At 49.2% G+C, this 27,734-nt stretch overlaps 1 protein-coding gene across 1 annotated transcript in view; it reads left to right on the top strand.

The window, feature by feature from the left end:
• The first annotated feature begins 2,766 nt into the window (after positions 1-2,766).
• LOC129699343 (A-kinase anchor protein 12-like) overlaps positions 2,767-27,734 on the top strand; it is a 93,086-nt gene continuing 68,118 nt past the window's right edge. The window contains exon 1 of the mRNA XM_055639021.1: positions 2,767-2,970. Coding sequence (XP_055494996.1) covers positions 2,827-2,970 — 144 coding nt within the window. The 5' untranslated portion in view covers positions 2,767-2,826. The remainder of the gene's footprint in view (positions 2,971-27,734) is intronic.

The raw sequence follows: 27,734 nt of genomic DNA, 5'->3' as shown, positions 1-27,734 counted from the left end.
ATTGGCAAGGAACCCAGTTGAAATTTAACCTCAGTGGTGCTGTGGAAAAGGTGCACAGTCAGGGGTACTGCTCTTTTGGCCGAGCATTAATCTCACCCCTCCCCATCCCCATCCCTTAGAAAGACTGAAAGAGCCCTTGGCACTATTTCAAAAAGAGGAAGGGGGAATAAAGGGGTTCTCCCTGTGGTATTTTCAACACTATTCCTGACCCAACATCACTTTGCACCTGTAGAAATTCAGGAGAGTATTGGTCAACATGCCAAATCTCCTCAGCCAACATGGGTTTTTCTGTACAATTGCATCAGGGTCCAGGACAGATCTCCATAGATATGCACGCCCTGGAACTTGATGTTGACTCTCTACACTCCCAACCTGTTGATGAAGACAAGTTTGTGGATCCTCGGTCTTCTTCTTCTAAAGTCAACAAGCAGTTCCTTAGTTTTACTGCCGTTAGATCAAGGTCTTTGTTCTGGCAGCATTGAATCTCCCCCCTATCTCTCACTCATCACTGTCCGTAATTTGTCCAACAACGGTGGTGTCATCAGCAAATTTAAAGATGGGTTTGGAACTGTGTCTGACTGCACAGCCATGGGTATAGAGTGAATAGGGTACGCAGCTAAGCACAGGGCATTGAAGTTCCTCTTTGCTGATGGTTATTGAAGAGGAATTGTTGCCATTTTATACATGCCAAAAATAATCATGCTTCCAAAGGCACTTGATTGGCTGTAAAACATTTTAGATATTCTATCATGAGAGATTCCTTGTAAAAGTTAATTTTGCAAACATTCTTTGTGTATTCCACAGACAATTGACACAATTTCATGTGTTTTTATACTATGAATGACAAACATGTACCACTTTCCTTGAAAGTTGTGTTACAAGTAGTTGGGTGGGGGGTCAAGGAGGCTTTTGGCACATTGGCCTTCATCAGTCAGAATACAGAGTATAGAAGTTGGGAGGTCATGTTACAGTTGTACAAGACATCTGTGATGCACATTTAGAGCATTGTGTTCAGTTTTGGCCATTCTATTATAGGAAAGAAAGTTGTTAAGAAGGAAAGGGTGCAGGGAAGAATTACAAGGTTGTTGCCAGGACTCGAGGGTGCGAGCTGTAGGGAGAGGTTGAGCTGACAAGTACTATATTCCTTGGAGCGCAAGAGGATCAGGGGTGATGCATTTCGTTGTCTCTGTACTGTACACTGACAATGACAATTAAAATTGAATCTGAATCTGATCTTATAAAGGTGTACAAAATCATGAGAGGAATAGATAGGGTAAAAGAACAGAGCCTTACATCCAGAGTAGAGGAATCGAGAAGCTAAGGACGTGGGTTTAAGGTGAGGGAGGAACGATGTAATAGAAATCTGAGGGCCAATTTTTTAACACAAAAGATGGTAGGGGTAAGGAAGGAGTTACTAGAGGAGGTATTTGCGGCAGGTACTATCACACCATTTTAAGAAAACATTCAGACAGGTATAAGGATCGAATAGGTTTAGATGGATAAGGGCCAAACGCGGGCAGGTGGATGGGGCATGTTGGTCGGCGTGGGCAAGTTGGGCCGAAGGGCCTGTTTCTACAATATAATGCCCCTGTCCCACTTAGGAAACCTGAACGGAAACCTCTGGAGACTTTGCGCCCCACCCAAGGTTTCCGTGCGGTTCCTGGAGGTTGCAGGTGGTTGCAGGTGGTGGAAGCAGGTAGGGAGACTAACCAAAACCTCCGGGAACCTCCGTTCAGGTTTCCTAAGTGGGACAGGGGCATAAGACTCCATGACTATGATTGGAGGGATAAAAAGGGTTAACCTACAGATAGACACAAAGTGCTGGAGTAACTCAGCGGTCAGGCAGCATCGCTGGAAGACATGGGTTGATAAGGCGACGTTTCATTCTGCAGATGTCTGGCGAAGTAAGGGTTAACGCTGTCCCTTTGCAAACATGGTGAATGTAAATCCGAATCGCAGACACGCATTGTATACACAGCAATAAATCATCGCCGACTGGATTGGAAGTTGCCTCTTGCAGTCGGCTCGGTTGCAGCTGGGCTTGGCCGCGCCCTGCGTCGCTCTCATTGGCTTTTGGAACACGGTCCGGTCCAGGGAGTTGGTGGCTGGAAGCTGCGGACAGCGGCGGAGAGCAGTGTTGGCTGAGCCGAGGCGCAGACCGGGCAACACGCTCATCGGGGGCCGACAACGAGAGAGGGAGGGAGGAAGGGTAGATCCAGTCTGACCCCGACCCCCAAGGGTTGGAGAGCCAGTGTCCGGAGCGGCCCCAGAGAGCGGAGTGTTAGTGTCCAGTCTGACCTCCAGAAGGGGAGGCAAGGAGCCAGTGTCTGGAGTGAGTGACCCCCCAGAGGAGGAGAGATACAGTGACCCCCCCAGAGTGACTCCAGGGGGTGGAGTGTTATTGTCCAGTCTGACCCCCCTCCCCCCCTCTCTCTTCCAGAGGCTGGAGGGCTAGTGTCCGGAGTGACCCCCCAGGGGCCGGAGAACGAGTGTCCAGTCTGACTCCATCAGCCCAGGACACAGAGAGGAACCAACCCTATCGCTGTCCAGGGCTAAGCCGAGAGTGGGAGCTGATTCCCATCGGGGGTGAGAGGAGAGAGAAAGACAGGGAGAGAGGAGCCAGGGGTGGTTAGAGGAGAGAGGAGAGGCGGTCAGTGTGAGCCGGGAGCTACAGCGTGGTATGGTGGAGCGGGCAGCCCGGGTCTGACCCAGCGGCCAGTCCGGAGAGGGGAGGCGAGGGGAGGCGAGGGGTTGGCTGCAAGGGAGGGGGGGCTTGTGTACACATCTTTGTTTTCGTTTGGATAACCGTCCCGTTAAACTCGAGAGATGGGAGCCGGCACTTCGGTGAAGGAGGGCGCCGGCCCCGGCCCCAGCCCGCCCGGCAGCCCGGGGCAGGAGGAGGAGGAGAGGACGAAGACCCAGCGGGAGGCGAGCGAGCAGCGGCCAGCAGAAGGGGTGGCCGGCGGCAAGGTGAGCGGTGGGAGCGGGGCGAGCGGGGCGCTGCTGCCCGGGGTTTGGTTGGGCACAGATGCCGCAGGGTGTGGGAGGAACGGCCATGGATCAGCCTGACTTTACCATTCACCCACTCTCCCCCCATCCACCCACTCTCCCCACCCTCTCACTCTCCCTCCCTCTCCACCCCATCCCTCCCCCCCACCCACCCCCACTCACTCCCTCACTCCCCCCCCCCATCCCCCCACCCCCCCCCCCCCCCATCCCCCCCCCCCTCTCCCCCCCCCATCCACCCACCCCCCCCCCCATCCCCCACTCTCTCCCCCCCCCCCCCCCATCCACTCCCCCCCACCCCCTTACTCCCCCCCCCCATCCACCCACTCTCCCTCCCCCATCCACCCCACTCCCCCCCCCCCCCATCCACCCACTCTCCCCCCCCCCACCCCACCCCCTCCTCATCCCCCCACTCTCCCCCCCCCCATCCACACCCACTCCCTCAGTCCACCCACTCCCTCCCCCCCATCCCCCCCTCATCCACCCACTCTCCCTCCCCCCCCCACTCTCCCCCCCCCCCCCCCCCCACCCACTCCCACTCCCTCCCCCTCCACCCACTCTCTCCCCCATCCACCACTCCTCCCCCCCCCCCCCTCCCCCCCCCCCCCTCCCCCCCCCCCCCCCACACCCCCCCCCCCCCCCCCCATCCTCCCACTCCCCCCCCCATCTCCCCCCTCCCCCCCTCTCTCCCCCCCATCCCCCCCTCTCCCACTCCCCCCCCCCATCCTCCCCCCCCATCCACCCACTCTCCCCCCCCTCCCCCCCCCATCCATCCACCCCACTCTCCCCCCCCCCCCCCCCCCTCCCCCCGCTCCATCCCCCTCCCCCCTCTCCTCCCCCCCCCCACCCCTCCACCCCCCCCTCCCCCTCTCCCCCCCCCCCCCTCCCCCCCCCCCCCCCCCCCACCCCCCCCCCCCCCCCCCCCCCCCCCCCCCCCCCCCCCCCCCCCCCACCCCCCCCCCCCCCCCCCCCCCCCCCCCCCCCCCCCCCCCCCCCCCCCCCCCCCCCCCCCCCCCCCCCCCCCCCCCCCCCCCCCTCCCCCCCCCCCATCCACCCCCCCCCCCATCCCCCCCCCCCTCCACCCACTCTCCCTCCCCCCCCCATCCCCCCTCTCCACTCCTCCCCCCCCATCCCACCCACCCACCCCTCTCCCTCCCCCCCCCCATCCACCCACCTCTCCCCCCCCCCCATCCACCCACTCTCCCCCCCCCCCCCATCCACCCACTCTCCCCCCCCCCATCCACCCACTCTCTCCCCTCCCCCATCCACCCCCACTCTCCCCCCCCCCCCCCCCCTCTCCCCCCCCCCATCCACCCACCTCCTCCCCCCCCCCCATCCCCCACTCTCCTCCCCCATCCATCCACTCTCCCCCCCCCATCCACCTCCCCCCCCATCCACCCCTCACCCCCCCCCCCCCATCCACCCACCCACTTTTTCTCTCACTCCATTTTTTAACAGGACGATTATGGAGTTTGCAATTTTGCTGATAAGTTCTTGACATTCGGTTTGCTTAGTTCACTTTCTGCTGATTATTAGCCATCACAGGATACTTGCCGTTATTATGTCTCACTCGGTCAGTGAGAGATGGTTATGTATTGTCCAAACCAGAATCGACAGTGTAATGAATTTTATGATGCTGACTTTTTTTATTTCCAAGAACATCTCTATTTTTAAAATAAAATGTCAGATGGTCTTGCGTGCATCCTCGCGTATTGGAAAGGTGCACGGAGATCGCATATGGATTTAAATTGTTTTGCATTGGGCTCATGTACATTAGATTAAACCTCCTTGAGACGCTCCAACCATAACATTCCAGGCAATGGGACTAATTAACAAGTCTGTTTTATTCTGAATATTGAACTGTGAGTGAACCTGGTGCATTAATTGTGCGTGAAATCTCTTCACATTTGAGCACTTTCTGTTTCGTTTGAATTTAAACAGACAAAATACTGCCAAATACCAATAAGTTGTTTTGCTATATTTAATGTGATTGCATTCAAAGCCTATATGTCCGTGTAGCCTCACTCGCCAAGCTGATTGCTTTTTCTGAAAAAAAAGTGATGAAGGCAGGCACGGGTTATTGATTGGGGATGATCAGCCATGATCACAATGAATGGCGGTGCTGGCTCGAAGGGCCGAATGGCCTCCTCCTGCACCTATTTTCTATGTTTCTATGATTTGAGGGCCTGAGCTATAGGCAGAGCCTGGGCACCCTGGCATTTTATTCCTTGTAGTGCAAGAGGCTGAGGGGTGATCTTGCAGAAATGTATAAAATCATGAGGAATAAATAAGGTGAATGTATAGTCTTTGTCCTAGGGTAAGAGAATCCAGAATTAGAGAGCATAGATTTACGGTGGGAATGAAAAAATTCAATAGGGACCCGAGGGACCTATTTCTACACAGGCTGGTGGGTATGATGGGGCTGTCAAAGGAAGATCATAACTGATCTGGTCTAACCTGCCGGACCGCAGCTGCCTCGACGCCGTGTCACTCACTCGACCTCCGCGCGGCTTCCGCTTCTGGTTTGGTCGAGCTTGCCGCATGCAGACACATGCTGGTGGGACCGGCCCTTCAGGTCGTGCTTGCCGCGTGCAGGTCGCATGCTCGTGGGACAGGCCCTTTAGATAGAGCTCTTGGGGCTAGTGGAATCAAGGGGTATGGGGAGAAGGCAGGATTTGTGGATGATCAGGCATGATCACATTGAATGGCAGTGCTGGCTCGAAGGGCCTAATGGCCTACTCCTGCACCTATTGTCTATGTATCTATGTTGATCAATTCAGAATTCCTGCCTGGCTTTATAACCATATAACAATTACAGCACGGAAACAGGCCATCTCGACCCTTCTAGTCCGTGCCGAACACGTATTCTCCCCTAGTCCCATACACCTGCGTTCAGACCATAACCCTCCACGCCTTTTCCGTCCATATAACTATCCAATTTATTTTTAAATGATAAAAACGAACCTGCCTCCACCACCTTCACTGGAAGCTCATTCCACACAGCCACCACTCTCTGAGTAAAGAAGTTCCCCCTCATGTTACCCCTAAACGTCTGTCCCTGAATTCTCAAGTCATGTCCCCTTGTTTGAATCTTCCCTACTCTCAGTGGGAAAAGCTTATCCACGTCAACTCTGTCTATCCCTCTCATCATTTTAAAAACCTCTATCAAGTCCCCCCTTAACCTTCTGCGCTCCAAAGAATAAAGCCCTAACTTGTTCAACCTTTCTCTGTAACTTAGTTGCTGAAACCCAGGCAACATTCTAGTAAATCTCCTCTGTACTCTCTCTATTTTGTTGACATCCTTCCTATAATTAGGTGACCAAAATTGTACACCATACTCCAAAATTGGCCTCACCAATGCCTTGTACAATTTTAACATTACATCCCATAAACTTTCTGAAGTTTATTTACTCTTGCTTCACTGAATAATAATAATAGCAGCAAAATCATACAAACCTAGGTTCCAAAAACCATTTAATGTCTCTTTATTTGGGCCTCGTGCCTCTTGATTTAAATGGTACCTAATTACTTGGCACAACAGGTTTAGCATGTCAATGTAGCATTCATTTGTCGCACACTTTAAGGCACTTAACAGGTTCTTTGACAAGCTTTGTTTTGTAAAAATGAGGAATGTGGACCAGAAGGTTTGATTTAAAGAACAATGTCCCTCTGCACTGGGTCAGGCAGGGTTGTGGTCTTGTTTGAATCCACAACTGCCTGACTCCGAGATATGTCCTCGCCATATGAAAATAACTGTAGAGGCAAGTTTCCAATTAATTTTACCAACCCTCTCCCCACCACTGTTGTAGTAATTCTTTCTCCTGCACTGTCTTAGTGGGATACCTATTCCAGGTCAGACTTGATGACCTTGCTTGCAATGATAGGATGGAGGTTGGTTAATTTAACTTGGTGGAAATAATTGAATACGAGTTAGTTTAACTGTAGCCGGTGAATAGTTTTAAGTTGCTGGCAGACAAAAATGCTGGAGAAACTCAGCGGGCGCAGTAGCATTCGCTCCATAGATGCTGCTGCGCCCGCTGAGTTTCTCCAGCAATTTTGTCTACCTTCGATTTTCCAGCATCTGCAGTTCCTTCTTAAACAGTTACAAGTTGCTGTAAGTTTTTTGATTGCTAACGTTTTGCAAATGAGACTCCTATTTCTTGGAAGAGCTCCCGCACACCCGGTTATCAAGACTTGGCGTTATTGAGTTAGCAGGTAACTTGTTCTTACACACCTAGTCCACTGAGCCTGACTTCCTGCTCTTCTCTTTTTGCCACCCCCAAATCTCACGCCTGGAACCATTTGCATTTCTCCAGTTACAGCTGGAAAACTGCTTCCTCTCCAACTCTTGCTCAAATGTTGCTCCTGGGGAGCATCTGCAAACATGTCGATTTCTAAATGTACTTTGGCAACAACCATTGGTACCATGTCTATTCTACATGACCCTTGCACTGTATTTAAATTTATTAAATTGCTTGTTTGATATTCAGCATTGACATTGTCTCAAACTTTAAGTATTGGAAAGGGAAAAATAATTTCCTTCAGTCTCTTGCACAACTCCATCCCTGAAACTAAACCAGGTTGATTTTGTAATCTTGGTATCTTTATTCATCTGGAGACTATATTTATGGGCGCACTCTTGCAGATGCTGCTGATTTCCTTTCCCATCTCAACCTGTTTGCGTAAACTTCCAATCGTGCTCATCAGGAGTCTGAAGAAGGGTTTCGGCCCGAAACGTTGCCCATTTCCTTCGCTCCATAGATGCTGCTGCACCCGCTGAGTTTCTCCAGCATTTTTGTGTACCATGCTCATCAGGAAGGCTGGCTCTGTCATGGGGCGGAGTTTGGAATCATGGGAGGTGGTCTTGGAGGGGAGGATGCTCCTCAAACTGCGGAGCATCTTGGACTATACAGATCACCCCCTCCATGACTCGCTGGTCAACCTGAGGAGCACCTTCAGCAACAGACTAGTTCCACGAAGATGCAGTACAGAACATCATAGATCCCTTTCCCTGTGGCTATCAAACTGTACCACTCCTTCCCCTTCTGTCGTAGGGTAGACTGACTCCCTTCCCTCCCCCCAAATCTTTGCACCTGCCCAATCCTTTCCACTCGTCACTTTAATTTCATTTTATATATCTTGTGTTTTATGACTGTTGGCAGACCAATTTCCCACCTGGGATGAATAAAGTTCTATCGTACCATATGCCTTGGTGGCCTCTTGACATGAATATTGCAAGACATGGAGCTGCTTCCCTTGCATTGACCTTTCCTCAAACCCTTCCCTCCATTCCTGCTCATGCCTTCTTGAAGACCTTGAATTAGGCAATGGCTTATTTTAAACTCCATTGCTTTCATATCCCAGCATGGTCTTGTGCTTTCCCTGTCACCTCTGACAGCTTTCTTAGTCACATTCAACCTTTGGCTGCTTGATCCAGCCCACCATTGGTGGGTAAACCTGCTAAGAAGTTCCAGACTTCCCTTCACAAACCTTCCCACCTTTTAACTTTTGAAATGCCTGTTAAAATCTGCCTCTTTGACTTGGTGTTTTGGCATCTAATATTGTGAATTGTTTGTTGTTAAATGTCACTTCAGAAATGAAATTCTAGAGCGGCACGGTGGTGCAGCAGTAAAGTTGCTGCCTTTGAGCGCCAGAGACCCGGGTTCGATCCTGACTACGGATGCCTGTGTAATGAGTTTGTACATTCTCCCCCAGACCTGTGTGGGTATTAGTATACCGAGTCAGATTGGTGACAACCCTGTGTGAAAAGGACAGTTCCATTGACCTAGAAACCAGGAACTGCAGATACTATAAGGCATAAAACGCTGGAGTAACTCAGCGGGTCAGGCAGCATCTCTGGGAAACGTGGATAATTCCATTGATCTGTCGGCCTGTGGAGCGAGAGTCGGCCTGTGCTCGTCCCTCACGGCCAAACGCAGGAGCCAGGGAAGATGACGAGCAGGCCGCTGCTCGTCCCACGATGATCAGAGACTGGGAGGATGGAGCAGGTGGTGATGACGATAGACGTGACGGGTGAGGAGCAAGGCTGATATGAGAGGAAACTACAGTCTGGCCAACCGTGGCCTCTTGTTCCACTGCAAAAGGTGCCCTCGGGTCACAAAGGTGGATGGGCGAGGAGCGGGAAGTCGTGTGCAGGGAAGGTGGTGGCTGGAGGCCCACTGAAGCCTGAGCCTTGCGTGCATCGGCCGTTGCTCATAAGAACTGTAGCGCGGGCTGGACTTTGATAATGGCACCAAAATATGGCGCCTCCTGCATGCGGGCTCAGTAGACTATTTCTGTACACGTGCCAATCGAGAATGTGCTTGGGTGTGGGAATACTGGAATGTAGGTAAGAACATCATTTCACATTGTGTTGGCACATGTGACGGTGAAAGTGCTATTGAATCATTAGGGTTGTTAATCTTGCTTGAGAGGTGAGGTCATTCTGCGGGTTCATTGATGGACGAGACATGAGTGAGCTGACAATTGGTCTTTATGGACCGAATTAGATGATTAAAAACATAACCTGCAGGCGCTGAAAATCCGAAACAAAAATCGAGCTCTGGAAGCATTAAGTAGGTCATAGGCCATTAAGTAGAAAGCCATTTACTGCAGCTGCCTGCCTTCTGAGTGTTTACGGTATTCTCTGTTTTTCCTTTTGGTTTGGCTACGTACTGTGCTTCCTGTACATTGGAAGGCACCCAATACTGAGAAACAAAATGAGTTGGATACATTTGAGAGTAGTTTAGCAGTGAGAATATGAAACTTATTAATGCGAGGTAGAGTTGGCATGAACAACATGGATGCCGTGAAGTGAACCTAGATACAGGCCCTGTCCAGGTTACAGCAGCATTCCACTCCTCAGAATGGTTTGTAACCAGGCGTTCGAGCTGGAAATGCAGCTGCCAGAAGCACGCCAGAAGACACCCGCAGCAGCCGGCATTTCCGTCTTGCCGGCTCCCATAGGCCTATTTGTATGTAAGGGATGGACGTAATTTGGGATTTTGTAACCCGGGAGTACCTGTAAGTGCAAGTAAGTCTGGGGTATATTATAACAATGTTACAGAGCATCGAAAGAGAATAAAGGCTAGCATAAACATCAGGCTGAATGGCCTTGCAGTGTAAAATGATGAACCTGAGCACTGCAGCATCTATTTTGTCAGGTTTTTTTTTCCCCCATCCTCTCCTGATGCTGAGGTATAAAAATCATCTTGGTTGGTTTGGGTGTCTGCAGTATTGCACCATTGTGTTTTATTATAGTTTAATTAAAATTATGTGCAAACGTTATATTGTTTACATGAGTTCCCATGGCCTCTCTCCCCTTCCTCACCTTGCTCTCACAAATGAAGAGAAGGAAAAAATTAAAACATTGTCTTTCTCTCTTTGTGAGAATCTTTAGTTGGGACAATCCTGTGTTTCTGTTCTTGTTTCAAGGGGCCATTACGTGCATTTAGCTGGACAGCCACCAATCACCAATTGTGGGAAATATTTTAACTGGATTACACAAAACAATTGGAAGTGAGTCTACCCCAACAGCATAGTTAATGATTGAAGCTGACAGCATTGTATGTATTTAAAGGGGTGCTTCATTTAAATGTGCTGCAGAATTTAGACAAGGACAATGGGGGAAATGAAGTAGTTGGACTGGGGAGAGTTTGTGTGGGAGTATAAACACTGGCACCAAACAATAGATTGCTTCAGTGTTACAGATTGTACAACATCTGCATCCAACTGAGCAAATCATTTATAACTTGGACAGATGACTCTCTTGTGGTTGTGGCCTGAGGTTATTGGATAAGGTGCGTTTGTTGCCTTTGCTCGTGTTGAGCTGAATTATAGTGACCAATAATTCAGTGAGACCGAATGTGATATTTTGTATCAAATACTTTATGTGTTGGATTATTGGTCTCAAGACCTTTTTCCCCTCGTTGTGTAACTTTTATTTGATATCAAAATAAAACTGCTTTAAATTTTGTGCTGCCATGTGATCAGGTTTTGTAACTAGTGATACAGGAGGCCATTTTGCCCATTCTTTCCATGCTGGCCCTTGGGCTAGGGGAGGGAGTTACAATCCCATTAATCCCCTCCCTCATTTTCCCCTTTTCCTGTCGTGTGAATCTTGCATATTGACCCCAATCCCTGAAGGGGATGGAGAGGGAGTGGTACTTTATATGTCACGTATGCCGGGGTACAGTGAAATTCATTTTTGGGTACAGTTCAGTACAAGTATCACTATACATAAGCACTTAGATACACATTGGATCAGATACAGTACATGTGTATACCAGTGATACACTGAGACAGCATACAGAGTCGCCAGTTTGCGCCATTTTCAAGTCCCACTTGTTGTAAGTGCAGGGATCTTGATCTGACCCGTTATCCTGGTGGCATTGGAGGGTCGGCCTGGCCAACGGTAGCCGTTAGTGTCCTCCGCAACTGCAGGCCGCGTCTGGACCACGTGCTCTGTCTCTGGGACTGGTGCCCGGTCCAGCCGAGCCCCCGGCTGTTACAGGGCCTCTAGCGACCCACTCCCCCGCCTAGGCCGTGCCACTGTCTCCCGCCGCCGATCTGCCCACCAGCCGTCTGGGTGGGTTCCCGTGGGTCCTCGATCCGCGGCGGGCGAGCCGGGTTTTCCGGGCTTGTTTGGGTCCATGGCATGGGCCCTCCGTCTGTGTGGCAAGTCCCCAGCGTGCGGTGGGTGGGCAGGGCCAACCGTGTGGGTTCTGGTTTGCGACGAGGGTCCACCTGTCTCGGTGCGAGTCTGGCCTACCGGGCTGGCGAATTGGAACTTCCAGGCAGGTCCTCGATCTAGGGGCTGCGGCTCCCCACGATAGTCTCGGCAGTGGGGAGGGGGTGAGGAGAATAAAATTGTTCCTTGTGTTGCCGTCTTTGGGGCAGAAATTCTCCAGGATATAATAGGCTTTTGTCAGAGAAACGAGGGACTGCGAAGCTGGTTTACAAAAATGCTAGTGCTGGAGTAACTCAGTGGGTCAGGCAGCATCTCTGGAGAGATGTAGGTGATGATATCTATGGGTGATGTTTTGGGTCAGGATCCTTGTCCAGAGATGCTGCCTGACCTGCTGAGTTACTCCAGCACTGTGGACTTGTATACATTTTGTTAGTTAATTTAAGGACAGGCAAGTGGAGTACAGATCATTCGTGATCTTGGTGTGTAGGAAGGAACTGCAGATGCTGGTTTCAACCAAAGATAAGCACAAAATGCTGGAGTAACTCAGTGGGACAGACATCATCTCTGGAGAGAAGGAATGGGGGACGTTTTGGGTCACGATACTTCAGACTGATCTTAGTCTAAACGGAGTTTGTATGTTATCCCCATGACCATATGTGTTTTCCCCGGGTGCTCCAGTTTCCTCCCACACTCTAAAGATTTGCAGGTTAATACACTTTGTTTTATATTTAAAAAAAAAGTTAATTGACCATAGTGTGTGCTAGTGCAACAGGGATCGCTGGTCGGCAAAGACTCGGTGGGCCGAAGGGCCTGTTTACGTGCTGTATCTGTAGTCTAAACTAAATGGGTCTGAGGGGTAGACTGACCTCGTAATCTTGCATTCCCTTCCCTTGATCTTTTGATCCCAACATTATTAAAGCTATATTTTTCGACTCCTCTCCTGTGTCATGACATTTATTCCTGCCACTGTAATAAAACCGAGATTGGCTTCGTTATTTTCCTTGAGGTGAAATATTTGTATGGAACTCATTTGATCTCCGGGCAATGCCCAGAGTTCTTAATATTGATTGGGGCCCCAGTCAAAGAAAAATTGCCTTGAATTATATTTGCACTAAATCCACATAAATCAATTTTGAACATCCTCCATTTGGCCCAAATTATGGTAGTTCGCCCCAAGATAATTCTGAACGTGTTTTCGACAAAATGTTCCTTTTTTGAATTTGCCATTTTGTTTTAAAGCATAAAGGTTTCTGCTTTTTGTTTTGAGCAAAATAACGAAACTTTTAGATGGGCGAAAAGAGCTGGAGTAATTCAGCAGATCAGACAACATCTTTGGAGATAAGGAATAGGTGATGACTGTGTGTCTCATTCTTATAATGGGCCAGAATGAAAATGTTTTGAAAATGCAGTGATCTTTCAGGATCTTGTCAGACACTTGTGAAATTTCTAATTTCTTCCACTTCTTGCTATGTTGATGTCAATCTTTATTCCATTATTCTGTTTCTTCTGACTCTGTAAACATCCCCTCTCTGTCTCTGACATTCGGAGGCTGCACTGCCAAATACCCAGGCCTGTAATTTGCTTCAGAAACCTCTCTACCTTTAGACTTTGGAAACGGGCCCTTTGGCTCACTGAATCAGCAATCACCCAGTACACTAACACCATCCTTCACATTTCTTTTGATTTTCACATTCTTAAAACTCTCCGCTAAATTGTTCTGCACCCTTTTTAAATAAAAACTTCACACTTGTTTGGTGCATTTTTTTTAATGAACTTCAAAATGGTCTGCAGGAAACTAATCCAACAACATACAGGGCCTCCAATTTGTTTTGGATAAAGAGTGATCATTTATTTATTTGCCTCACAAACTACTCCACAATTTGAGATTTGTAATAGAAAAAAATCACATGTGGTTAAAGTGCACACTGTCAGATTTTATTAAAGGCCATTTTTATGTATTTTGGTTTCACCGTGTAGAAATTACAGCTGTGTTTACAAATTGTCTGAAACATTATGGGGAGCACTGTATAGGAAGTGTTGGGAGAAGGGATTGATAGGTTGGTCAGCGGTAGTTTGAAACAAGTGGAGGTTTAGTGCTTTGAGGGTTTGACAGCCAGGGTTGACTGTCTGGGAATGCTGGATGTCAGATAGGTAAGAGGCCCGGCACAGTGGTGTGGCTGGTAGAGCTGCCGCCTCACAGCTCCAAAGACCCTGGTTCGATCCTGGCCTTGGATATTGTCTGTGCGGAGTTTGCATGTTCTCCCTGTGTCTCGTTGAGCTTCCTCCCACATCCCAAAGGGTTTAGTCTAGAGCCACAGAATTAACAGGCCCTTCAGCCCACCAAGTCTGCGCTAACCAGTGATCCCTGCACGCTAACACTATCCCACACACTAGGGGCAATATTCAATTATACCAAGCCAATTGCCCTACACATCTTTACGTCTTTGCAGTGTGGGAGGGAACCGGAGCACCCGGAGAAAACCCACGCAGGTCACAGGAAGAATTTTTTAAAACTCCGGAAAAACAGCACAATTAGGATCAAACCCGGGTCTCTGGATCTGTAAGCAGCAACTCTCAGCCTGTGCCACTGTGCCATCCAATTGACTTGTGGGTTTTCTGATTAATTGGTTTCTGTAATTTCCCCTAAGTGTGTAGGGAGTGGGTATGATAATGGGGCAACATGAAACGAGAGCTAACAGGTGATCAATGGTCAGTGTGGACTCTGTGGGTTGACGGGCCTGTTTCCGAGCTGTATCTCTAAACTAAACAACATCCATGCATGCATTAGCCCCTTCCTTCCTTCCTTGCAGAGCTTGTTGTGGAATGTGCTATGGATCCTGTTCCTACACGGCAAAGCACTTGCTCACCCGTCAGGAGTCCTTCAGATATTGTGATCAAATGCACCAGGGTATTACATTTGAATCAAAACTTCTGCTTCTCTCCCGAACACTTGGCTCTCTAGGAAAGTCGAGTGGTTTGCGGTTTCCCAAAAACTCCTGGCTTTTTTTGGAATGTTTTTTCAAGGTTTCAAGGTCAGTTTAGTCCAATTTAAGATGCTGTGAAATTACCATAGAGCCATTTCTATCTTGTAGTGGGTTTTATCCTGACACTGTACTCTTAAGTTTACAACTTGGCAGGATATTTGCATTAACTTGCTACAACCCTGGAAAATGGCATTTTCTTGGCTGACTATTCTTGTTAACCCTTTGCAAACTGGATTATGAAGACTATTGCCAGAACTTGTACATGTTATTTTGAAGGATTATGTTGCAATGCACTTTTACCCAAAATGCATGCTAAGGTATGAAAGTGAGTCTGCAGGAGTCATTATTGCAATGCCATTCTGTAAGGAAAAAATGTACTCATTCTAGAAAAGATTAATGAGAGGTGCGGGGAAAGTTTTTATTTATTTTATTTTTATTTTAGATGGAGTGGTGGGGGCCTGAGATGTTGGTGGAGGCAGATATAGTGGCATTTAAAAGACTTTTAGACAGGCACATGGGAAGGTCAAGGAATGGAGAGATAATGTACAGGCAGATGAGATCACATCCTGTTCAGCACAAACATTGTGGGCCGAAGGCCCTTTTTCCATGGCTGTACTGTTCTATGTTTTATGTTCTAGATCAGGGGCCTCCAAACTTTTCAGTATGAGGGCCGTATTATATATTTGGCACACTTTTGTGTGCCATAGGAAAAAATAAAGAAATGTCAGTTTTATAGATTTAATAATGAACTCAAAGAACTTAAGTAAAACAAAAGTTCCCGATGACCTGGGCATTTGGGTGTTGGTTGGGTGCATGTAACTTGAATTTTGTGTACGAAGGAACTACATGTGCTGGTTGATACTGAAGATAGACACAAAGTGCTGGAGAAAAAGGATTGAGAAGAAGGATTCCGACCTGAAACCTCACCAATCCTTTTCTCCAGAGATGCTGCCTAACCTGCTGAGTTACTCCAGCATTTTGTCAACTTTTGAATCTTGTGTTTGATGATGCCAAATGTTTATGGGATACTTTTGTATGAAGCCGTCTATGTGTCTCAAAGCCTAATGGATTTTACTTTGAACTCCGGAGGCCATCTTTGATTTCTGTCTGCCCAAATGAGCTGGTGTTTGCTCAACGAGTTTATTCCTGAACCTTGCATTCAATCCTATTGAATACATAGATCTCTGAGCAGGAAAGTTGAGGTGAACTTTAGCAATGATTCTGCTAAAGGGTGGTGTATACATGAGGAACATGCAGCTGCCCCTTGCTGCTATTACTTGCGTGCAGGATGCCTCCTTAATATTTTCGAGTAATTTATTGGCCTTGGTGCATAGCTTGTGTCCCTTTTGGTACTGCACTGGTGCCTTGCTCTTGAGGGCAACTCTTGCTGCCATTGAACATGGGCAAAAATAAAAGCCTTGAATCTGTGACTCTCCGTCGCTTTCATTCACCACAATATGCTGTCTGTACACTCACTGCAGAATGATCCTAGTAGGAAGGTGGACACCCAATTCATCTACAACAAGGAATGAGTAGGTTACCCTACAATGAGCGTTTGTCGGCACTGGGCCTGTACTCGCTGGAGTTTAGAAGAATGAGGGGGGACCTCATTGAAACAGAGAATAGTGAAAGGCATGGATAGAGTTGCTGTGGAGAGGATGTTTCCACTAGTGGGAGAGTCCAGGACTAGAGGTCATAGCCTCAGAATTAAAGGACTTTAGCGGTCTAAGAAATGACTACTGGGGAGAGAGAGCAGTGTTGCGGGGTATGGAAGAGACCCTGGTGCGAGCCTCATTTATGGTGGAGGAGGGGAACCCCCGTTAACGCCGCATCTGCTCCACGGATGAGGCGTTCCACACCAGGACATCTGAAATGTCCTCATTATTCAGGGAACGGGGGTTCCCCCTCCTCCACCATAAATGAGGCTCGCACCAGGGTCTCTTCCATACCCCGCAACACTGCTCTCTCTCCCCATCCCCGCACTCGCAACAAGGGCCGAGTCCCCCTAGTCCTCACCTTTCACCCCACCAGCCGCCCACATACAAAAAGTAATCCTCCGTCAGTTTCGCCACCTCCAACGTGACCCCACCACTCGCAACATCTGTTTCCCATCTCCCCCCATATCTGCCTTCCGCAAAGACCGCTCCCTCCATAACTCCCTTGTCAATTCTTCCCTTCCCTCTTGGTCCTCCAACTCTCCCCCCCCCCGGGCACTTTCCCTTGTAAAACCGCAAAGAGATGCAACACTTGTCCCTTTACCTCCCCCCTCGACTCCGTTCAAGGACCCAAGCAATCGTTCCAGGTGCGACAGAGGTTTACCTGCATCTCTTCCAACCTCATCTATTGCGTCCGCTGCTCTAGATGTCAGCAGATCTATATCGGTGAGACCAAGCGGAGGTTGGGCGATCGTTTCGCCGAACACCTCCGCTCGGTCCGCAATAACCAAGCTGACCTCCCGGTGGCTCAGCACTTCAACTCCCCCTCCCACTCCGTCTCCGACCTCTCTGTCCTGGGTCTCCTCCATGGCCACAGCGAGCAGCACCGGAAATTGGAGGAACAGCACCTCGTATTCTGTTTGGGGAGTCTGCACCCCGGGGGCATGAACATCGAATTCTCCCAATTTTGTTAGTCCTTGCTGTCTCCTACCCTTCCTCAGCCCCCCTGCTGTCTCCTCCCATCCCCCAGCCTTCGGGCTCCTCCTCCTTTTCCCTTTCTTGTCCCCACCCACCCCCGCCCCCGATCAGTCTGAAGAAGGGTTTCGGCCCGAAACGTTACCTATTTCCTTCGCTCCATAGATGCTGCTGCACCCGCTGAGTTTCTCCAGCTTTTTTGTGTAACCTCTGTAGCATTGTATTCGGCACTCTGATATTTTTTTTTCCCCTTCCCTTTTTACTATCTGTTATAATTAGACTTTGGAGATACAACATGGAAATGGGCACTTTGGCCTGCGATCGCCCCGTACACTAACACTATCCAACACACTAGGGGCAATTCACAATTTTAATATATTTTTTTCTTTTAACATAAGCCAATTAACCTGCAAACCTGTCCATCTTTGGAGTATGGAGGAAATCGGAGAACCTGGAGAGAATCTCCAGTCACAGGGAGAATGTATAAAACTCTGTACAGACAGCATTGGTAGTCAGGGTTGAACCAGGTCTTTGGCACTAAGGCAGCAGCTCTACCGCTGCACCACTGTGCCGCCCCAAAACTGTACATGGCTTGATTGTACTTGTACATAGTATGATTTGATTTGAATGGATAGCACACAAAGATTTTCACTGTACCTCACTACATTTAACAATATATCAGTACAAGAGACAAAAGTACGCAAACTTCAAAAGCAGTGTGAAATATTTAAAATCCATTGCGCAGCAGTCCAGGTCAAGGCTGTATTTAATGTGAATTGCTGCTAGTGGAAATGGAATTGTCTGCAGATTCAACTTCAAAATGGGAACAAAGTTGCATTCAGCCCTTGATATGGAAATGTAATCAGTGTACCGAGAATCGTGATGCCTACTGCCTGTGCAAACCAGTTGAGCTTTAATCAGCTTCCCACCGTTGGAGGAACTGTTACATTGGGCAAGTAGTCAAGTACATATGAATGTGGATATAAATGTAAAATATCTGTGTTTGAGGAAAAAATCGTGCCACAAAATAACATTTGTGCATGTTCTGAAAGTGAAACTCTTATCCATTAAAGGACTGCACACCCATACTGGGATTATTGTTGAGAATTCTAAGCAGCCTCACAGCGCCAGAAACCTGGGTTCGATCCTGACCTTGCGTGCTGCCTGTGTGGAGCTTGTACGTCCTCCCTGAGACTGCGTGGTTTTCTCTAGGTGCTCTCCTTTCCTCCCACATTCCAAAGACCTGTAGGCTTGTTCACACGAGATAGGAGCAGAATTAGGCTATTCGGCCCATCAATTCTACTCTGTCATTCAATCATGGCTGATCTATCTGTCCCTACTCGCCCCATTCTCCTGCCTTCTCCCCATAACCAGTGTAAGTTAAATGGCATGTATAAACTGCCTGTAGTATGTAGGAGTGGATGAAATAATGAGATAATGTATAACTAGGATAGGATAATGTGGAACTAGTTGAATGAGCAGTCAATGGTCGGCATGGACTCGTGGGATGAAGGCCCAGTTTCCATGCTATATCTCTAAAGTAAACTTAATAGAATCTATATATGTTCTCCCACCCCCCAATATCACTTTTCAACCTCCCCCAACAGTTGGATTTAATATACACCGTGGCATTGATCTGAAGACCAGGGAGTATTTGGTGTCCTCAATGATTTTCATCATCTAAACCAAGCATGCATTTATTTTGCTGTTTTAAGGTTACATTTTGCAATTTGTTCTGTGCTGGAATTATCTCCAGAGCTTTCCTAAATTGCTGCCGTGCTTGTTCCTTGAAAGACCTCCATTGGTGGCAGTGACTTGGGGCACAGTGATGGTGATGAATGGAAGTCCCCTCCTCTCCTCTGTTAGTCCTCTCTCCTCTCCCACCCATTCATTCCCTTTTACATCCCAGGTCTGCACTGTGCTGGATATTATGGCTCATTTCAGTTTCTGATCTGAGGAAGCAGTGACCAATGGATAAGATGTTCTGTAACTGTTGCAAAATTGATGGTGGTGGCAAAAACAACTAAAAATAGCATGAGAAAATATACAGTATGTGAAGCTTTGGAGAAAGCGATTTGGAATCACTGGCGTATAATGCTGCCAGCATAAGCGAGTTCGGTATTCCGACTGCACATGCCCAGGTCATAGGTCACTAGCTATAAAACAGTCTCGGCAATGGTGGTGCTGCATTGTGTGCAGGCTTGCGTTTCGGTTGGGGTCGGCTCTCCGTTGCTGCGGATGCTGTTGGCCCGTCCCCACCCCGGTGTCCCGTCCCGTCCCTATCTGGGGGCGGCCCCGGACTTGCAGCCGCTGGCTCCTGCTCGGCTTTGCCTGTCCCACCGGGTTGGCCGGCAGCCCTCCACCTCTACCCCCCCCCCCCCCCCCCCCCCCCAGTCCAGTCCCGACCCAGACCCTGCTGAAGATGGGCAGCCGCCGGCCCTGCTCGAACACGGGCGACTCGGAGCTGCTGCTGCTGGAGTCGTCCTGGTTAGAGAGTCTGCGGACGGGCTCCTGCCAGCCATGAGCAGGCCGGGCTCCCGCTGGAGCTGCTGGTGCTGTTGGAGATTCTGGCGGCAGCAGCAACCTCCATCCCCTCCCTTGCACAGCCCCAAGCCCAGAGTCTAGGCCAACTCCAACTCCAGGTCGGGGCTGAAGGCCGCCCGTAGTGCTGCCCAATCGAGCACCAGGCCGGAGGAGGCTGAGCCCAGGCCGGCATTCTGGAGCAGGTGAGGCCGGGGCCCTCGCTTCTCCTCGGGGTTGTGGATGAAGTGGCAGCGGGTACCGTAGGGGCAGAAGCCGGTGGTGTGCAAGGTACGGCTTATACTTGGGGTGGCGGCTGAGGGAGCGCAGCTCAGCCAAGCCGTGTGCGAACTGGCACTTGTTGGTGTAGCGGCCCATCGGGGAGCGGGTTCCTCTGGAGTTGGAGTGGGGTTGGCACTGGCTGTGGGCCTGGGGCTGCTGGTGTTGTCGGCCCGGGCTGTCTGTTGACCCGGCTGGAGAGGCAGAGGTGAGCTGGGGTTGGTGCTACTCCACGCTGGTGGTGGGCCTGGGGGCCGGTGTCCCGTCGGTCCGGACGTCTCCGGCAGCCCCCCAGCGAGAATTGGGGGGGAGAGGGGACCGGGGACGGTCCAATGGAGGTTAGGCAGCGCTGCTGGGGGCGAAGACATGGGTTAGATGCTGGCCGCGGATGAGGCGAGGCTCACAGAGAGACGGGCCAGTCCCCCCCCCCCCCCCCCCCCCCCCCCCCCCCCCCCCCCCCCCCCCCCCCCCACCCCCCCCCCCCCCCCCCCCCCCCCCCCCCCCCCCCCCACCCCCCCCCCCCCCCCCCCCCCCCCCCCCCCCCCCCCCCCCCCCCCCCCCCCCCCCCCCCCCCCCCCCCCCCCCCCCCCCTCCCCCCCCCCCCCCCCCCCCCCTGTCTGCCACTGGAAAAAGACAAAAAATCAGACCCAAACTATACTCAATGAAACTACAGTGCTTCGTTTGATTTTTATTTATAGCGTTTAACCTTTGACAAATCCCATGATTCCTTACTTTTTTCGGAATACCGAACTCGCTTATTCTGATGCTCAATGTGAACACTGTCTTAATTCCTTTTGACATTATTGCATTTAGCAATGCCCTTTTCGATCCTGATTGCATTCCTGATACTCTGCTCAGTAAGTAAACCTGATGGCTGTGTGTTCTACATAAATGTGTAGGTATGAACTGCAGCTGCTGGTTTAAACCAAAGATAGACACACAAAAAGCTGGAGTAAGTCAGCGGGCCAGGCAGCCTCTCTGGAGAGATGGAATGGGTGACGTTTCAGGACGCTTCTCTCCAGAGACGCTGCCTGTCCCGCTGAGTTACTCCAGCTTTTTGTGTTCTACATAAATGTGCGACGTGCAGCACTGCCCTTCAGACAGCTGCTGATTTACAGAGCGCTGCTCACCCGGAGAACCCATCAATTATAGAAAGAGGTTTATAACTGCAGTGACTGGGTTTTCTGTGACAGCTTCAAAATCAAGAGCATATTTGATCCATTGTCGTTGTGTCAGTTCAAAGCTGTTTAGTTTAATCTCCCTCTCAGCCTTGCCCTGTAAATTGGCCATTTTCAAATGTAGGTCCAGCTGTCTTTTGAAGTGGTTATTGAGTCTCATTCAAGTTTATTAACTTCTGGGTTCATTCCTCAAAATCTATTGCCCCTAGCTTAAGTCCTCCTTACAAGAGGCTCTCATTTCTTCATCAAAGCCCCTGACACTTTTAAATACCTTACTTAGTTTTCTCCGCCCTTCTCGGCACCACCAAATTAACTTGCATCAACATTGGGTTACCGGAGTACAATTTCTTCCTTGCCCTCTAACTTGTTCTCTTGCATGTCCATCAACTCTTATTGCCCTGGGGTAATCTAGATGTAAAATGTACAGTGGCCAATAAACCATTGAGTATCGAAGTTGGGAGGCCATGTTAACCATATAACAATATAACCATATAACAATTACAGCACGGGAAACAGGCCATCTCGGCCCTACAAGTCCATGCCGAACAAATGTTTTTCCCCTTAGTCCCACCTGCCTGCACTCGTACCATAACCCTCCATTCCCTTCTCATCCATATGCCTATCCAATTTATTTTTAAATGATACCAATGAACCTGCCTCCACCACTTCCACTGGGAGCTCATTCCACACCGCCACCACTCTCTGCGTAAAGAAGTTCCCCCTCATATTACCCCTAAACTTCTGTCCCTTAATTCTGAAGTCATGTCCTCTTGTTTGAATCTTCCCTATTCTCAAAGGGAAAAGCTTGTCCACATCAACTCTGTCTATCCCTCTCATCATTTTAAAGACCTCTATCAGGTCCCCCCTTAATCTTCTGCACTCCAGAGAATAAAGACCTAACTTATTCAACCTATCTCTGTAACTTAGGTGTTGAAACCCAGGCAACATTCTTGTAAATCTCCTCTGTACTCTCTCTATTTTGTTGACATCCTTCCTATAATTTGGCGACCAAAATTGTACACCATACTCCAGATTTGTTGCAGTTGTGTAAGATGTTGGTGGGACCTCATTTAGAATCTTATGTTCAGTTCTGGGCACCATGTTATAGGAAAGATATTGTCAAACTTGAAAGGATTTACGAGAATGTTGCCAAGACTAGAGGGTGTGAGCTATAGGGAGAGGTTGAATAGGTTGGGTCTCTATTGCTTGGAGCGCAGGAAGATGAGAGGTGACCTTAGACTCGTACAAAATCATGAGAGGAATAGATCGGGTAGATGCACAGAGTCTCTTGCCAGAGTAGGGGAATTGAGGACCAAAGGACACAAGTTCAAGGTGAAGGGGAAAGGATTTAATAGGAATCCGAGGGTTAACTTTTTCACACTAAGGGTGGTGGGTATATGGAACAAGCTGCCAGAGGATGTAGTTGAGGATGGGACTATCCCATCATTTAAGAAACAGACTGGTACATGGATAGGACGGGTTTGGAGGGATATGGACCAAGCGCGGGCAGGTGGGACGAGTGTAGCTGGGACATGTTGGGCAAGTTGGGCCAAAGAGCCTGTTTCCACACTCTATCACTCTAACTGACCAACACGTCTTTGGGACGAGAGGAAGCCAGAGCACCTGGAATAAACCCATCCATCATAACATCTATGTCTCTGAAACTGAGGAACAATCTCCATTCCTGCACAGAAATTGCCCACACATGATATCTCGTTGTAAATAGCCTCTGTACTTGACATTCAGCAGCCTTCTTAAAGTCCTCGACTGTACACAGCTCTGTTAGGCAGCCGGCAGCTTGGTTGTAATGGGTAGCAATGGGTAGTAGCCTTTGATGTCAGCATTGATATTTGATTCTACTGTCATCTACTTTTCACCAATATGATCACTCTGGATTAACAGTTGTGCAGCTGGAAGAGCTGCAGCTTCAGTGCTAAACTTGGGAATCTCTTACCAGGATCTCCCCACCTGTTTATCACTGCTCTCTTTAAGATGATATATAAAAAGGGGCATAAATAAGGTAGACAGCCAGACCCTTTTTCCCCACAACGGGGGAAAAAAAATCATCTAGGCACAACTTTAAAGCGAGAGAGACAAAGTTTATAGGATATGTGTGGGGTAAGTTTTTATGTAGGAAGGAACTGCAGATGCTGGTTTAAACCGAAGATAGACACAAAAAGCTGGAGTCTGAAGAAGGGTCTCAACCTGAAACGTCACTTATTCCTTTCCTCCAAAGGTCTGACCCGTTGAGTTACTCCAGCTATTTGTGTCTTATCTTTGGGGCAACTTTTTAAGAGGGTGATGAGACCCTCTTGCTGGAGTTGGTAATTGAGGCAGATACAATAGTGGCAATTAAGGGAATTTTGGATAGGGATATGGATTATGAGCAGGCAGATACGAGATGGTCTTGGCATTGTGTTTGGCACCGACATTGTGAGCCGAAGGGTCTGTTCTTGTGTCGTATGGTTCTCCATTCTAAAAGTCTCTCACAAGGGTTCTAACGGTTCTGAATCCACACTTGATCTACCTGGTGAAAGATGGCGCCTGCCTGTGGCGACATTTTGCCGGCAGCTCAACAGCAGAGAATCAATTATAGTTTTACACAACTCGCCTGGATCAGAGAAATGGCAGAAATCGGCGCAGTAACGGACAAGCTGCTAGTGCACTTGAAGGCACTAGCGATATTGCGATCTCCCGAGCCCCCCAACCGTAAACGATCCCTCGATTGCTGGAGAACACCCGACCCGATGGAGGATCACAGGTACTGTACCTGGAGACACCGGGAAGACCTCCGGAGCCGACGGGCAGGATCTTCTAGAACGGAGCTGGAGCTGCCTGTGAGGGAATCCCCGTTCCAGCGCAGGCTCGCAGAAACAGCAGGTACAGCAAGCACAGTACCTGGAAACAACGGAGAGGCCTCCCTTGTGTCCGGAAACGTGGCGGACGGGCAGGAATTCAGGTCAGACTGAAGCGCAGGGGACTTCGACCCCCTCTCCCTACCAGCCTACTGGCCAATGTACAGTCCCTTGAAAATAAAGTGGAGGACTTAAAGGCAAGGCTGCTTTACCAAATGTAGCTGAGGGAACGCTCTGTGTTCTGTTTCACAGGGACATGGCTCCCCAGAATCAGCAGTCCGGTCTGAAGGTTTCTCCATCCATCGCATGGACCGTACACTGGCATCTGAGAAAGGGAGAGGAGGAGGCGTCTGCCTCATGGTCAACTATGCATGGTACTCGGTACTCTATCAAACTCCTGCTGTCCGCACCTTGAACATCTGGCAGTGAAGTGCCGCCCCTTCTACCTACCAAGGGAATTCACCTCCATCATCCTGGCCGTGGTCTACATCCCACCCCAGGCAGATGTCCGTCTGGCACTGGGGAAGCTGCACGCCGTGGTCAACAAGCACCAGACGGCTTGCCCCGAGACATTTACCACCATAGCCGGGGATTTCAACAAAGCCAACCTGAAGAAATCGCTCCCTAACTTCCACCAACATGTCTCCTGCAGCATCAGAGGATCAAACACCATCGACCACTGCTACACGACCATTAAAGACGCCTATCACTCTATCCCTTACCCTTACTTAGCTAAATCTGACCATACTGCGGTGCTGCTTCTTCCAGCCTACAGGCTGCAACTGAAGAGACCCCCCACCCCCCGCGGAGGCGAGGACTGTACAGAGCTGGTCTGGGGAGTTAGAGAAACAACTCCAGGACTGCTTGGAGTCTGTAGGCTGGGCAATGTTCAAGGACTCGGCAACGGGACCTGAATGAATACGCCACAATTGCTACAGACTTCATGAGGCAATGTGTGGAGGACTGTATCCCAATAAAACATTCAGAGTATTTCCTAACCAGAAGCCTTGGGTGAACCATGAGATCCACTTCCTTCTGAAGACCAGATCCTGGGCATTCAGGTCTGAAGATACAGAGGTCTACAAGAAGTCCAGATACGACCTTGGTAAGATCATCAAAAAGGCCAAAAGAGACTTCTGCTCCAAGCTGGAGGATGAGACGGATGTTCGGCAACTGTGGCGGGGCTTGAATACCATCACCTCTTACAAGGCAAAATCAGGAGGCAGCTCGAATGTCAGCGAAGCATCACTCCCTGACGAGCTCAATGCGTTTTACGCACGGTTCGATAGGGAGAACACTGATGTGCCTTCCCGAGCCCCCATTCGCCATGATGTTATTTCAGATAGTCACAGAGGCCGACGTCAGAAGATCCTTCAGGGGGGTGAACCCTCGGAAAGCGCCTGGACTTGATGGTATACCTGGTCGTGTTCTCAAAGCCTGTGCAGACCAACTGGCTGGAGTTTTTGCAGACATTTTCAACCTCTCACTTCTGAGGTCTGAGGTTCCCACCTGCTTTAAAAGGGCATCAATAATATCGGTGCCCAAGAAGAGCAAGGTGACGTGCCTCAATACGTATCAACCAGTGATGAAGTGCTTTGAGAGGTTGATTATGGCGCATATCATCTCCTACCTCAACAAGAACCTGGACCCACTGCAGTTCGCTTACTGCCACAACAGGGCAAGATGCGATCTCACTGGCTCTCCACTCCGCTCTGGATCACTTGGACCACAAAAACTCGTATGTCAGGCTGTTGTTCATAGACTACTGCTCGGTGTTTAATATAATCATCCCCTCCAAGCCGGTTACCAAGCTCTCAGATCTGGGTCTCTGCGCATCCCTCCGCAATTGGATCCTCGACTTCCTCATCCACAGACCACAGTCTGTCCATGTTGGTGGAAATATGTCATCCTCAATAACAATCAGCACGGGAGCACCTCAAGGCTGCGTGCTCAGCTCCTTGCTGTACTCACTCTATACTCATGACTGCGTAGCCGGACATCGTGCGAGCTCCATCATCAAGTTCGCCGCTGACACCACTGTTGTTGGACGAATCTCAGATGGTGATGAGTCAGAGTACAGAAGTGAGATTGACCGATTGACCAAATGGTGCCAGCACAACAAACTGGCTCTCAACACCTGCAAAACCAAGGAACTGATTGTGAACTTTGGAAGGGGTAGGTTAGGGACCCACAATCCCGTTTATATCAACGGTGGAAAGGACAAAAACTTCAAATTCCTGGGCATGCACATTTCCGAAGATCTTTCCTGATCCCAGCACACTGATGCAATGATAAAGAAGGCACATCAGCGCCTCTACTTCCTGAGAAGATTATGGAGAGTCGGTATGTCAAGGAGGACTCTCTCGAAGTTCTACAGGTGCACAGTAGAGAGCATGCTGACTGGCTGCATCATGGTCTGGTACGGCAACTTGAACATCCAGGAGCGGAAAAGAATGCAGAATGTTGTGACCACTGCCCAGTCCATCACCGGCTCTGACCTCCCCACCAGCGAAGGGATCTATCGCAGTCGCTGCCTCAAAGGCTGCCAACATCATCAAAGGCCTACACCATCCTGGCCACACACTCATCTCTCCGTTGCCATCGGGAAGAAGGTACAGGAGCCTGAAATCTGTAACATCCAGGTTCAGGAACAGCTCTTCCCCACAGCCAGCAGACTATTAAACACAACATCAAATAAGCTCTGAACAATAACAGTCCATTATTACTATTGTACTTTATCTGTTTTTATTGTGTATATATGGTCTATAGACACACTGAACTTTATCTCCCGTTCTGGATTATGTTTACATATTCTGTTGTGCTGCAGCAAGTAAGAATTTCATGGACACATGACAATAAAACTCTTGCATTGACTTGACTCTTGGTGTCTAAGGTGAGTAGGTTGAGGGTCATGGATGATCTGTTTCTTGTTTTATTACCTAACGCTCGGCGCTGCAATGAAAAAATTGTCACGTGTTTCAGTGACATTGTCATCCTGGCATGTAACACCCAAGTTTCAAATCTGTGTGTACACTGGAGTGTTGGATGTGATGTTTAACTGAACCATGTTCTGAGCAGTTTGTTCAATGTGGAGGGCCAAGCAGCACTATCTGAAGTGAGGCATTTAAAGTCTTGTCTGTTGCTAATGCTGCTGTTCATGTAATGTTACTTTCCTCATTACTTTAGGGACCTGGCTAATTAATAATACATGACTTATCTTCACTGGCTTAAGTGACCTAGATTTAACATTGGTGTACTTGCGCGTTTTGGAATATTTTAATGTTAAGTTATACACTAATGCAAGATTGATATTAATTCCCTAATACCTATTGCATAGATTTTGGATGTGGAAGCATGTCAAGTGATTTGCAATGGGGTGATGGCAAATTAGAAGGAATTGCCAGAGAGAAACTCATTGCATTTGGGTGGTCTGATTTCTGGGAATCGACTGCATTGGGTTTCTGTGTTGAACCGCATTCAGTGTTATCATGCTGATCTTTTTGTAGTGGTCAGAATGTTTTCTTTTGTGGGGCGTTATAGTAGTTGGAGCACTTGCGTACAGTATGTTTGCTTGGCAATCATCTCCAGGATGT

Source organism: Leucoraja erinacea, chromosome 8 (genome assembly GCF_028641065.1).
Source record: "Leucoraja erinacea ecotype New England chromosome 8, Leri_hhj_1, whole genome shotgun sequence".
NCBI classification, from domain to species: Eukaryota; Metazoa; Chordata; class Chondrichthyes; order Rajiformes; family Rajidae; genus Leucoraja; species Leucoraja erinaceus.
The sequence above is the reverse complement of the archived record's forward strand: the minus strand, read 5'-3'. Positions and strand labels throughout refer to the sequence as shown.